The sequence below is a fragment of the Neophocaena asiaeorientalis genome, unplaced genomic scaffold, assembly GCF_003031525.2.
Source record: "Neophocaena asiaeorientalis asiaeorientalis breed wild unplaced genomic scaffold, Neophocaena_asiaeorientalis_V1.1 scaffold896, whole genome shotgun sequence".
In the NCBI taxonomy this organism is placed as follows: Eukaryota; Metazoa; Chordata; class Mammalia; order Artiodactyla; family Phocoenidae; genus Neophocaena; species Neophocaena asiaeorientalis.
The window spans coordinates 660,734-674,918 of record NW_020175779.1 but is presented as its reverse complement, the minus strand read 5'-3'; the positions used below and the strand labels follow the sequence as shown (position 1 = coordinate 674,918).

General features: G+C 39.6%; 1 protein-coding gene across 1 annotated transcript in view; it reads right to left on the bottom strand.

Annotated features, from left to right (window-relative positions):
- Window positions 1-14,185, bottom strand: part of DENND1B (DENN domain containing 1B) — a 256,026-nt gene that overhangs the window by 61,203 nt on the left and 180,638 nt on the right. The window contains exon 16 of the mRNA XM_024732230.1: window positions 13,445-13,546. Within this exon, the coding sequence (XP_024587998.1) occupies window positions 13,445-13,546 (102 nt within the window). The remainder of the gene's footprint in view (window positions 1-13,444; window positions 13,547-14,185) is intronic.

The window sequence follows — 14,185 nt, the reverse complement described above, 5'->3', positions numbered from 1 at the left end:
GCTGACTCTTTTTTTTTTGATATTGACATCACTAAGGTTTTCCAAAGAGTTTTTATCTTCAAACAACCATCTTAATAGGAAACTGAGTCAATCTAAAGAAATTATCTGTTGTTGTAAATGCCCTTCAGTAAGCACTATTGTTAAATGGAAATGAACATCTCCACTTCAGCTTTTAACATGTAATTAAATATAAAATGAATGTTTTACAAATGTAATAAAACATAAGAACAGTCTTGATGGCAAGCATCTTTACAAAAAATATAAAAAGTATGTTCTGATCAGATTCACAAGTTAAACATGAATAGATGGCCAGTAGGCCAGAGGAAATATATCTTTCCTCTGAGAGACAAAGTGTATGTTTTTCATAGTTCTTTGATTCTTCACCAGTCAGCGAGTTTCTGGCATTTAGTCCAAAAATCCAAAACAAGTTATGCTATTAATCCGTGTTCTGATGACTTCAGTGGTCTAGGAATATGTCCTATAAATATTTAATTGCAATTGATCCATCAAAACTCTGAGGACGACAATAATTAAATTTCAAGATTCTTATATCATTTTAGAAGAAATATTTGATTTTTTAATTAAGAGCTCATAAAAAGATTGTTCTGGGGAGAGGGGGCCAGGGGAGCACTTCTCTGCCAAGCTGGGGAGGGGGGAGGGGGAGCACTGTTTTTTAGTGCCAACATGACGGCCTTGTCCCTGAAGAAAGGCGGCAGGTGCACTGGAACCACACAACACACAAATCCACACGCCCACACCCCTTCTCCACCTGGGAGAAATGACCAAGTCTCAAAACGTTACCTCATATTAGAAACCCTTCTTGGGCACAAAGATAACTATTAAAGTCTTGAGAGCTAGAGAAAAAGACATTTTTTAACGAATTAGAAATCTTTAGAAATTTAAAGGAAAATTTAAATACTGCAAAAAAATTACTTTTAAAATATATTAATTTCTTATGGATCTTTAAATTTTCCTTTCTATATAATGCTTTGGGCTTGGGCTAAAAAAAAAAAAAAGTAGTCTAATTTAAATATTTCTTCTTAAACAGGCTCAGTACACCTTGACAGGTTAGTGAAAACTACACTGAAGTGCTACAATAAATTAGTCAACAGATACTTACAGACATCTGCTAAATGCTAAGCATTCAGTTAGTAGCTATATATAAACACAAACTGCTATTACAAGTGGGGAAAAGCTAGGTCAGCTTAAAGCTAAACCAAGAGAATTAAATTAAGTATGTGAAGGAACAGAAATAGTTATTTTTATTCCATTTCAAGAATTAGGTAATCATATGACTGTAGTATACTAAATTAGACCACCATGGTATAAGGAACAGAAAAACACTTTGAAGGGTATTGTAAAAGGCCCACTCAGTGCAATTTATCATCAGAACTAATAACTTAGTGGGACAACAACAGCCCTTCCAGGATATATCAACTGACACAAAATAATCTGCAACAGAATTAAGTCTTTTGAGCTTCATGACCACCAGACAAAAAAAAATTCATTAATCTGTTCATTCAATAAACATTGAATTGAATGTTTACTATATGCCAGGCACTTTTCTACATGCCTAAAAAAACAGAAATGAATGAAACAGACAAAAATTCAAGCCTTCATAATATTTAAACATCTAGCGTTTGGGGACAGGGGGACAGAACAGATAGCATGAAATAAGAAGTGTAATAAATTCTGTAATGTGTTAGAAGGGAATGAGTGTTGGAAAATAAAACAGACCTGAACAAGGGAGCTCGGGGAGTGTGGGGCAAGGAGCTTTCAGTTGTCAACAGTGTGGTCCAGGGCAGACATCACCATGAGGACGACACCTGAGCCGAGGCTGGAGGACAATGAGGCAGCGAGCCCCTGGCCCGGGGGAGAAGAGGACCCGGGAGAGGGGAACCACCGGCATCAACAAGGCAGAGCAGGTGTGGACGCACCCGGCAGGCCTGTCCCGAGGTCCAGGGGTTGAGAGAAAAACCAAGCAGCGGTGGTGCCTGTTCTCACCTTAATTCACAATCTGCAGTCTCAACGGTGCTCTGAACGATGCTGAACCACCTCCTTTTTTCTCCAGCCTGCTCACTCTCCATCTACTTCAGGTCTTCTCTCCCCTTAAAGGTCCAACCACCTCCCCTTCCTCTCTCAGCCCATGACCTTGACTCCTAATCTCACTGGGGAAAAAAAAAAAAAGGAACCTAAAGCAACTGAAAGAGAAATTCTGCCACAGCTCCTGGCTCACGGCCCCACTCCTTCCTGCTGTCACAGGGTGTCTGCTCTGCAGGGACCAGCTCCTCTAATGCTTCCTCCTCCTATCTCCTGAGTAGACCCATCTCTGCCAGGTCTGCCCTACAGCCCACGAACATGTGCCTTCTCCTCCTGACCCCATGTCTTCTCTGGCCTTGTCCACTTTGATGCTCCTCTTTAGGGTAAAAATCAGAAGTGCGGCCAGTACTGTTGTCTCCAGGCCCTCCCCGCCTGCACCCCAATCACAAGGTCTCCCTCACCTCTCTGGTAAAGCTGCTCCTGCTGGGGTCATCCTATCTCCATGTTACTAAATCCAGTGCTCAAGTCCAAGTTCTTCCTTTAATCAACCTGTCACAAGCATCTGACACAGTTGGTCCCTCCACTATGGTGTCCTTTCTCTACTTGGTCCCAAAGGTACTCACTAGCCTGAATTCTCTCCTACCTCCAGGGTTACTCACTCCTTCTCGGCCTCCTTGGTCATTGCCCTCTGCTATTTCCTGGTCCCTGGACCTCTGGTCATTCCTATTTATACTCACTCCTTTGGTCGTCTCACTTGGTCTCCAGTCTAATGACTTGAACTACTATCTACACACTGATGACTCCCAAATGTATATCTCAGGTCTAATTTTTGCCTCCGCCTCATCTATCCACTTGCCTAATAAATATCTTACTTGGATGTCTAGAAGACACCTCAGACTTAACACGTCCAAACCTGAATTACTCTACCCACCAAAATTCCTCCTGCCCACAATCTTGCCCATTTCGATAAAATGCGAATACATCCTGCCAGTTTCCTGGATGAGAAATCATGGAATCATCCCTGACTCCTTTCTCTCACACTGCACGTTAAATCTTTCAGAACATCCACTGACTATCTTCAGAACAGATCCACAGTCTGACCAGTTCTCTCATCTTCCACAGACCAGCTCCAAACTGCCCTCTCCTCTTACACAGATTACAGCACAGCCTCTAAATCTTCCTTCTGCTTCCCCCTGTGACCACCCTACAGGATGGTACCCAAATGCCACATTCTCCATGAAATCTACACCGACTATGCTACTTTAAGTCGCAATCTCACCCCAACCCCTGGTGGTCCCCCTTCTTGTTCTATTTACTTTTCCACAGTCCTTATCATCTCTGAACATTCTACATAATTTAGTTAACTTATTGTTGGTCCCCCTCCCACTAGAAACACAGAATTCACAACGCCAGAAATTCTTTTCTGCTTTGTTCTCCAAAGTATCCCAGCACCCAGAACACTTCCTAGTAGACAGTAGACACTCAAATTATACTGTTGAATGAGAGAATGAATAAAGAATACTTAGATGAGTGTTTCTAAAATTTTAGTGTGACTATTTTTATGGTATTTCATTAATAATGTAAATTTCTGGGTTTTAATCCAAGCCTCCTAAATCCAAAATTTTTGAAGGTGAGACTCAAGAAGATGCATCTTTAATAGATTTTCTAGCTAAATCTGCAGGTGGTTTGAACCCACATTTAGACAAACCGCTGTTTAGGATACCACTTGAAACTCGTTAACAAAGGATGCTGAAAAAATGTATCCCTTGTCCTAATAAGCTCTCTCTCCTTGTGTATTCCTTTTGCTACCAATAGGAGTCCATGTCTTCCCTACGTCACATGGTATTTTTATTTTTTTTTCACGTTCTAAAATATGTGCTGGATACAATTACCATCTCCCATCCATTCATATGTCAAATATTTCCTAATACTCCCGAACTGTTGAATTTTTAGTACTAGAATGCATGTGTTGATCTTAGCTATAGATGACATACCATAACTAACTATCGTGCTTCTTTCAAAAAAGATCAATAGGAAAACGTAGAAACGTGTAAGAATTTATTATTTATGTTAAAAGCTTTCTAAAATCTCCAGCTAACATAAAAAGAAAATATTTGGCTTCTGACCCACTCCTTTTACCCAATATCTTATGAGGTCAGAGAAAGTGGGTCGTAGCACAAAATACAGAGAGTGCTGAGGATCCCACAGAATTTTCACTTTTACACACTATACCATTAAGTGACCCCAGGTTTGAAATTACAGACACCACTCAGTTGAAACGCCTGACTCCTACAATGTTTGGATTTTCCCAAATGAAATAGATGAAGAGCTTATAAAATATCCATTATATTCAATTTTATGAGCTCATCATCTACCAAAATCATAAAGACATTTTCCTGCCTATTTCTTATAACAGGAATAGCAGTTTTTATTTGATTTCTTTATTTAACAATATTAAGTGTCTACTATATACTAGATATTAGGATACAAACACTTTAAAAATGATCCTTGTCTTTACAGAGCCTACAACTCAAGAAGGAGCCAAACAAACCAACAAATATCATAGGGTACAAGTCCAAGACGCTAAAAGGCAAGGAATTTATAAACGACTGATGAGAGATCAAGAACCTGCAAAAGGGACATCTGAACCAAGTCTTAAAGAATGACTGAGTTGAGTAACGTAAAATGGAGAGAGAGCGTTCAAGCCAGAGAAGACAGGAAGGAGACAAGCATACATGCATTTATTCATTCCTTTATTCCTGAAGGGACGGTAAGTCTTAGTGGCTCTGTGGATGCAAGTCCTAACTCTACCGCATTCTAGCTGCTGTGTACACTCTTAGCAAATTATATAACCTCCCCGTAATTTAGGTTTATAACCTGCAAAGTGGCAGTAACAAAGTAGGTCACTGTGAAGATTAAACTAGTCTAGATCAAGCACTCAAACAGCACCCTGCATAAGTCATAATTCAACAAGTGTTATTTTTATTTATTCACGGTGAGCATCCGTCATTCTCTCACTATTTATTAAGTATCCATTACAATTCAAGTGAGAAGCATAAAGCGGGGAAACCATTTTTAGAGACCTAAGAGCAGACATCCAGAATGGCTGCAGGAAGGGTATTGAGAGAAGTATTAGAGAGAAAACTAGAGAGACAAATGCCAGAAGATGACGGAGTCTGTGTGCCAGGCTAGGGTGTGAACATCACCCTAGATATAATGAGAAATATGTAAGATATGCTTTTCAGAAAGAATACTCTCAAAGCAGACTGGAGGATGGCTTGAAAGGGGGGCTAAATGAAAGAACACAAACCGGTTACCCAACAAGTCACTGACACTGAAACGGGGGAGAATAAAATAGGTAAATCTAATATTTAGAAAGCAGAATCAACAGAACATAGTAAACAACTAGAAACGGGGTGCAAGAAAGGTTTCGTGGTGATGGTATGAGAAAAGATGACGCCTAATTTTCTGGTTTAGGCAACAGGGTAGAATTAGTTCCCAAAAGAAGGGGTGCAGGAGGGGCCAGTATGTGTGTGTCTGTGCAGACGCACGTATGTATGTGGGCGATGCACATGTTTGTATGGGAGTGTATGTATATGCATACACGCATGTACACATTTGCATGGGTCTAGACTAAAGATACATTTAGGATGTATCATAATAGGTCATTAACGCATGTATGGTCCTACATAAGGAAGCCCAGTGAGCTGGTATGAGCTAGAGACGTAGCGGTCTGAGGACAGAGACATTCATGGTATAGACAGAGGCAAGCGTAATGATAAAGGGCCCAGGAGTAACTGCCTAGAGAAAGGGAAAAAGTTAGAATGTTGTATCACGCATAAAAAGAACAAGAGTATTTTAAGAAGTACTACTAGTCAATATGCCAATAAGTAAGTATTTAAGAATAGCAGAGTGAGGACTCTTTCCCTATTCACTACAGCTGTAAAAACAAAGGCTACCCTCGCAGGAGAAAGCACACGCCCACTCTTTATAAAAACAATTTACAAAAGCCAGGACATGGAAGCAACCTAAGTGTCCATCGACAGGTGAATGGATAAAGAAGATGTGGCACATATATACAATGGAATATTACTCAGCCATAAAAAGAAATGAAATTGAGTAATTTGTAGTGAGGTGGATGGACCTAGAGTCTTTCATACAGAATGAAGTAAGTCAGAAAGAGAAAAACAAATACTGTATGCTAACACATGTATATGGAATCTAAAAAAAAAAAATGGTTATGAAGAACCTAGGGGCAGGACAGGAATAAAGACGCAGACGTACAGAATGGACTTGAGGACATGGGGAGGGGGAAGGGTAAGCTAGGATGAAGTAAGAGAGTGGCATGGAGTTATATATATTACCAAATGTAAAATCGATAGCTAGTGGGAAGCAGCCGCATAGCACAGGGAGATCAGCTCGGTGCTTTGTGACCACCTAGAGGGGTGGGATAGGGAGGGTGGGAGGGAGATGCAAGAGGGAGGAGATATGGGGACATATGTATAACTGATTCACTTTGTTATAAAGCAGAAACTAACACACCACTGTAAAGCAATTATACTTCAATAAAGATGTTAAAAAAAAAAAAAAAATTACAAACAAAAAAAAAAAAAAAAAGTGTTCTCTTCCAGTATGCAGAATGAGAACATTATTGGATGGGAAAGTTTGAGAAAGACAGATTTACATTATCTTATGATGAACACTAAAAGAGGTTTTGCCAAGTTGAATTTCCCTATCATTTTCCACTCCGATTAAGTTAGAATATGGACAAGCAGAATTATTTTGTGGAAAAAATGTATCTACTGTAATATATTTGCGCTCCAGATGTCCAACAGTGACCTAGGCTGCCAGCGAACAGAGAGTCTGTATTCATGGACATCCCACAGGTCTGTGGTCTGCATGAGGCTCTGGGATCTCCACACTAAGTTCAGCCACGGTCCTTGGCCATGGGGCATGTATAGTAAAATGAGCAGAAGCAGCTCTAGTTCCCGTGGCCTTAATAGCAAACAATACCCAAGAAAATAATTTCCTCTGCTGGGTTAGTGTAATAGGAAACCAAAGGAAGAGACCTAAAAATAACGGCTTAAATCTCTGTAAAGCTGCAAGCTAAAGAAGGTGCTGTCAGAGCCATGGGTTTAAGAAGTGGTTTCTGGGATTCCTTCCAAATCCATTATCTAAAGAGGAATTTATCCAAATGGAACTTCCTATCATCTGTCTAAGCCATGTTTATTCCATGGTATCATGGAATGTTAGAGCCGAAAGGTATCTCAGACTTAGTGACCTTTTAGTCTAATTCATGTTACAGATGCAGTAACCGAGGTCTAAAGAGGATAAGAAGTCAGCTGTCAGTGAAAACAAAGCCTATTACTGGCGAATCCAGAAATAGTAAAAAAAAAAAAAAAAAAGAATATGTTTTTATACAACACTTAAGGAATTTAAATAATAACTTAAGTAATTAGTAGCCTAATTAATAATGACAAAGCCAACTACCAGAACATTTCCTCCCTACAGAAAGGATCATAATCCTTTCAGCTTATCCTTTCCTTGTCTTTCTTTATAATTTTATCACGTTTCCCTAAATAATACATTATTTAGTTTTCCTCGCTGTTGAACATTATTACATAAAAGGACTCATCATATCTATTCTTCAGTGATTTGTTCCTTTAATTCATTCACATTTAGCTCTGCTGAAGCTCATTCATCTCCCTGTTGTGTAGCTGTTCTATTGTATGAATGTGACAATTTATTCATCTTAATACTGATGACTGTCTAAGATTACCAGCAGTACTTTGCTGTTATGAGTAATTTTAGTAGATGATTTTTGGTGCACAATTTAGAGTGAAATTGCTGGGTCAAAAGAAACTGAAGTTTAAGTCATAGCGCCAAAGTGTTTTGTCAATAAGTTGTGCAAATTTTCACTCCCCTTAACAGCTGAAACTTGGTCCCGTGCTCCATGTCTTTGCCAAAATTTGAGATTTTCAGGTTTTTAAAACTGGGCCAGTCTGGTGAGTGTGAGGGGGTATTTCATTATGTTTTTTATTTGCTGTTCTCTGATTACAGATGAGGTGGAACATCTTGTATATCTTTATTAACCATTCAGGTTTCTTCATTTGCATGTGCTTATCCAAATCTTCTGCACAATTATATATGTTTTTTACCAACATGCGGGAGCTTCTTTTTTTATATTCTAGGTTTCTAAACTCTTGGGTGGTTCAAAAGTATTGCAAATATGGAGTCTTTTGATGGCCAAAAGTTCTTAATTTCATGAAATCAAATTTATTAGGCTATTTCTTTATGTCCTAAGTAACTTGTCTTTACACTCAAAGTAATAATGTCAGTTTGGTGTCTTACTTTCTAAATCTTTATGTTTTTTGTGGCTAAATTATATATGTGAGGGGTTCCAATGGTAATAGATAGAACCTTTCTCAGAGGGAAACATTAGTGTTTTAAGTATGATGTTTATTGAAAATATGTTTAATCATGCCTTTTTGCTTTTATCATGACTCTCATGAATATTATGAAAAATCTGTGCATCTGTTGAGATGATCTAATGATTTCACTCCTATAATGAGTTAACGTAGTGAATTACATTCATAGATTTCCTAATGTGTAACTACCATTTAATTTCTGGGATAAAGTCAACCTGCCCATGAAGCAGTATCCTTTTTACACCTTGTTAGAATTGGCTGAAAATACTTTGCTTAAATTTTTGCATCTGTGGGCATAAATGAAACTGGCTTATAATGTTTTCTTCTCATGCTGTCTTAGGTTTTAGAACCAAGGTTATCCTGGCCTTACAAAAGAGACTGAAGTGTATCTCCCTTTTGCCATAGTCAAAACAGGAATTTTTTGGAAACTGAAGTGGAACCATTTGATTCTGGAATATGTGGGAGAACTGGCCTGTCTTACACAGTAAATATTGGTTAAATTTAATTAACATATTTACCATTTATTTTGCTCTTCCTTCCTTCTTGCATTTCAGACATTCCATCTTAGATGTGAGAAAACTTTCTCTCTGAATTACTTTCTTAAAGTACTTCCTTAAGAATTTCTTTCTCCTGTTGGTAGGGTAGTCAGGGTTCAACCAGAGAAGCAGAACCAGTAAAAGATTTAAGGGACAGATAGACAGATACATATACACATATGAGAGTTATAACAAGAAACTGGTTTACAGGATTATGAGGGCTGGCTAAGCAGGTAGGAAATTCATAGGATAGGCAGTCAGGAAGGACAGACCATGGGCAGGTGGGACCACAGGGGCCGATGCTGCCACCCACAGGTGTACCTTCTCTCCTTCAGGAAAATCTCAGTCCTGTTTTACAAGCCTTCCAACTGCTTCCGACAGGCCCACCCAGCTTATGTAGGATTATCTTCCTTATTTAAAGCCAAATGATTAGGGGTTTAAATTACACATGTAAAAATACCTTCACAGCAATACTTAGATTAGCATTTGATTAAATAACTGGGGGCCACAGCCTCACCAAGTGGACACATCATTAAAGCCAACACAGACGGCAAACTCAGCTTTAGCAGGGAAATGTCTGCATGGCGCTCTTGCAATTAAAATGTATTCTAGGCATTTTTTTCTCAACACACTGAAGATATGGCAGTGTCTTCTGGATTCCACTGCTGCTGGTGTGAAGTCATCTGTCAGTATTTGCTCTCTGAAAGTAATCTGTTCTTTCTCTTTTAAAAAAATTTCCTCTTTATTGAATGTTTTAGAGCTGAATCTGCTGTGTGGGTGTAGATTTCTTCTTATTTCCTCAGTTTGGCGATGTGGGACTTCCTGAATTTATAAAGTGTGCATGTAACTGGCTCTGGCCCTGTCCTTCCAACCAGCATCTCTCCTCCACTTCATGTCTGCTCCTTTCAGGACTGACTGTATGGATTTCAGACATTTCCACTCCACCCTTTATGTTTATTAACCTCTTACGTGTTCTACTTCTTCGTGGCTCTGTACTATGTTCTGGATAATTTCTTTTTCACATCTTCCAGTTCAGCAAATCTCTCTTTAGTTAGACCTGACTGGCTATTAATACATCAATTTCCTTTCATTTAAATTACATGCCTCGTTACCAGAAGTTTATTTGCTACATTCTTAAAATTGTCTTTACATTCTTTAAAGTTTTTACGCCTTGAACATTTTTAAAGCTCGTCTTTTATTTCTCTGAACATCTTAAGCGCAGCTATTTTATATTCTACTTCTGTTACATCCAGTATTTGAAGTCTCTGCAGGTCAGTTTCTGTCTGCTGCTTCTGGTTCACGTTTGTTTCCCTGTATGTCTAATGAGTGAAATTTCTCTTTGGGATCTTAGCTGGGAGAATTCCTTGATGACTGGATGAAGGTGGGTTCCTCAAGGAGGATGCGTATTTGCTTCTGCCTGAGGGCACTAACAGTCAGGATAACTTTACACTTGACTTGAGTTTGGTCAGACCAAATCAGAAATTATTAATTCAGGCTTCAGAGTCCTGTTCATGCTGGTGAGTGGCAACTTCTCAGCAGTGCTCTTTCCTCCCCTCCACTCATGCCAGAGCTTCAGATGTACAATCCCCAGGAAGTGGGTGAAGGGAAGGAGCACCTTTATTTCTTGTTTACCTTTACACTAAGTCTTCCCAGATTGATGCGAGTTGAATCTCCTATCACACTTCTCATCTTGGAGAGTAAGCACTGGGCTTTGTCTCCTGTGACCCTCACCACACGACGTTTCTTCAAATTCTGCATTTTAAATTGTTTCAGTACATAAGTGAGCTCCGAATCCTTCCCTGCCATATTATCAGAAATTACAGTTCACTTTAATGCCTACCTTAAAATTATATGCTTCTCTCCTGGGTTCATGTTCTCTCAATTTTGATGCATAAGAATTGTCGAATAAAGAGAGGACCTGGGTAGTTCTTGACCCATAATGGATCACAAACTCATGGTCAGGAATATTAATCATTTGTACCTAATAAATATTTTTATATTCTTTCAGAAAGATCAGTAATGTCTTTGAGAATTCATCTATGCTAATAATTTTTATCAATCGATGCCTTTTTTTTCCCTTTTCCCCCCAAGCTTTAGTGAAGCGTAACTGGTATACAAAAAACTGCACAAAATTAATGCAGACAATTTGCTGAGTTTGGGCAGATGTATATACTCCTGTTACCATCACCACAATCCAGGTAATAAACATGTCCATCACCTCCAGAAGTTTCCTTGTGTCCATTTATGTTCCTGTTTGTTTGCGTGTGGTAAGAACATGAGCAGGAGATCCACACTCCTAACACATTTCAAAGCACACAACACTGTACTGTCGGCACCTCGGATGCTGGACCTGACTCACCTTTACAACTTTGTGACGCTGTCAACAGAATCTCAAGTCCTTTCAGGGATACCTTCAACTATCTCCTTCTTAAGGTTCATAAAATAGTATCAAGTTCAAGAACACGGTCAATTGGTGTATGTAAAACTATCCAAGTTGTCCTATAATCGGTTCTACTTTGACCATTCTCATATTTTACATTTAGCCTTTTTGACCAAGTTATACTTTTAAAACATCCTGCATAGGATGAGGCAGACCCTAAAATTTATGAGCTTCCACGAAGTTTCATGCACTGTCGAGCTGAGAGTGCACAGGTGTTAATTCACATAAACTGCATCACAACCTGTGGGGCAGGGTATGATACTTGTTATTTTATAGAAAAAGAAACAGATACTTATGAACAAAAAGCTACTGAGTGACAAAGCCAAGGTTTAACCCAACTCTACCTGACTCCTAAAATACATATGCTTTTTGTAGTTATGTAAAAAAAAAAAAAGATCATGTATGAACTTTATCAAACGATAAGACTCCAGTTACAGAATCTCAAAAAGGGAAGTAATACGTCATTCTACCCAAACATTCAGTCCTTGACCTCCATATAATTTGAGCTTCATAACTCAGTTTTGACAATGGGAGGTGTAACTATCTCCTCTTGACAGACAAAAACACAGCAAGGGCACTGATATTTAACTCAACAAGCATGTACTGGACGACTAGCCTGGGACTGCACTGTGCTACACACTTCAGCATTTACAGACCATCACTTGATCCTGTTCCAATCCTGGGAAGTAATTCAGTCTATACCGGAGCCCTCTAGGGACAGAGAGCTCCAAAGGGAGCCCGCTCCATCCTGGGAAATTCACAAGACATCTTTAATCTGGAAACCCACCAAACCTGGTTCTTTCTGTTCCTGAAAGCTGTGTACTGGACAAATCTAATCCTTTCTTTAAGGTAAACTTCCACATAGTGGAAGACAGGTATATCCCCACAGAGCATTCTTCTAACTCAGATCATTAGTTAGAACTTCCTCAGAATACAGATAAATAGTACTGGATTTTTTAACCATGCTGGTTTCTTTACTTATCTAATTTGAAGCTTATTTTGAGTTATTTGGTCTCTTTCCTCTTAACAGACAAAGGAATTTCTATTAACTTGTCTGCTTCTCAAGGGCATCACTGAGTTTTTTTGTTTGTTTATTTATTTATTTTTTTTTGCGGTACGCAGGCCTCTCACTGCTGCGTCCTCTCCCGTTGCGGAGCACAGGCTCCGGATGCACAGGCTCAGCGGCCATGGCTGACGGGCCCAGCTGCTCCGCGGCATGTGGGATCTTCCCGGACCGGGGCACGAACCCGTGTCCCCTGCATCGGCAGGCGGACTCTCAACCACTGCGCCACCAGGGAAGCCCCATCACTGAGTTTTTATTCATGTCTGCAGCCTGGCCCCGAGCACAGTTCATGACACACTGTAGGTCTTCATTAAATGTTGAATTCACATAGCTAACTTTACACTTAAAATTGTCATGTGGAATAAGAAAAGTAAGTGTTAAAAACTTAATTTAAATTAACATAAACAGAAATACGGCAAGCCTAAATTAAGAAACTTGCCATGATCACACAGTGGGATGAAAGAGACACTGCATCTAAACTTTCTGAAATCTGATGTCAAGCTGCTGCTTTTTGAAATGACAGTTTTATTTTCTGAGCCAGAAATCAAGACACACAGAAGGACTATAAATTTTTTCTGAAATTTTAATTTGTGATTATGGAAAGTTTTACAAAGCTTGAAAAGTTACGTATTTATAAATCATTTTTATAAACTGGATTGCATTGGGATGGTCCTATTAAAAACTTCAGTTTGTTTACCATACCCATCTAGCACACTACGAGAAGCCCTTGTAAGATGCCTTACATAACCAGTCTTACTGCTTCTTCTCCTGCGCATGGATACTCTCCTCTGTGAGACCATCAGCTGAGCAACTTTCAGTGAGGAAGTTTTTAATAGCAAAGTTCAGACATAATTTTACAGTGACAAAAAAGTGTTATAAATTTCTGTTACATTTCTGTAACCTTGTTACAGAACAAAACGTGGAGGTCCACTCTTACCTGCTTAAAAAGCTGGAGGTTAACTGCGGTTTCTAAGAAATGTTTCATCAGACTTGAGCGGTGCTTGACGAAACTCTCCTCACAGAACGTGATGGGCTCACCCTGGATAGAAACAAAGAATTTCGGGGACGTCAACAGAAAGTCAGCACAAACCAGTCTATCTGAAGAGGCACCTGGGGGGTCACACAGGAGTGTAAGACAGAACTTCAAGGTGCTCACTCAGCGTGTAGAGGGAGTGAGACCCTTACACATAATGGCTGGAGGTCAGGCTGGTAGAAATATTCCTCAAGCCGATAAGCTTCTGCTATAGCTTTCTAATCAAGGATCCCTTGGGCTCTTAAAAATGGTCACTTTCACTCCCTCACAGTAAGACTAAATCCCCTAAAAACAAAGATTTAATATCATTAGATTGATTATGAGCATTAAAAACTGCACACAGGGCTTCCCTGGTGGCGCAGTGGTTAAGAGTCCACCTGCCGATGCAGGGGACACGGGTTCGTGCCCCGGTCTGGGAAGATCCCACATGCTGCGGAGCAGCTGGGCCCGTGAGCCATGGCCGCTGAGCCTGCGCGTCTGGAGCCTGTGCTCCGCAACGGGAGAGGCCACCACAGTGAGAGGCCCACGTACCGCAAAAAAAAAAAAAAAAATTTGCACACAATCTGAACAAGTCCAACAATTATATTTCATTCCGATTAGAAAACATTCTTACATAAAAATTGCTGCATGCTTTTTGTCATTTAT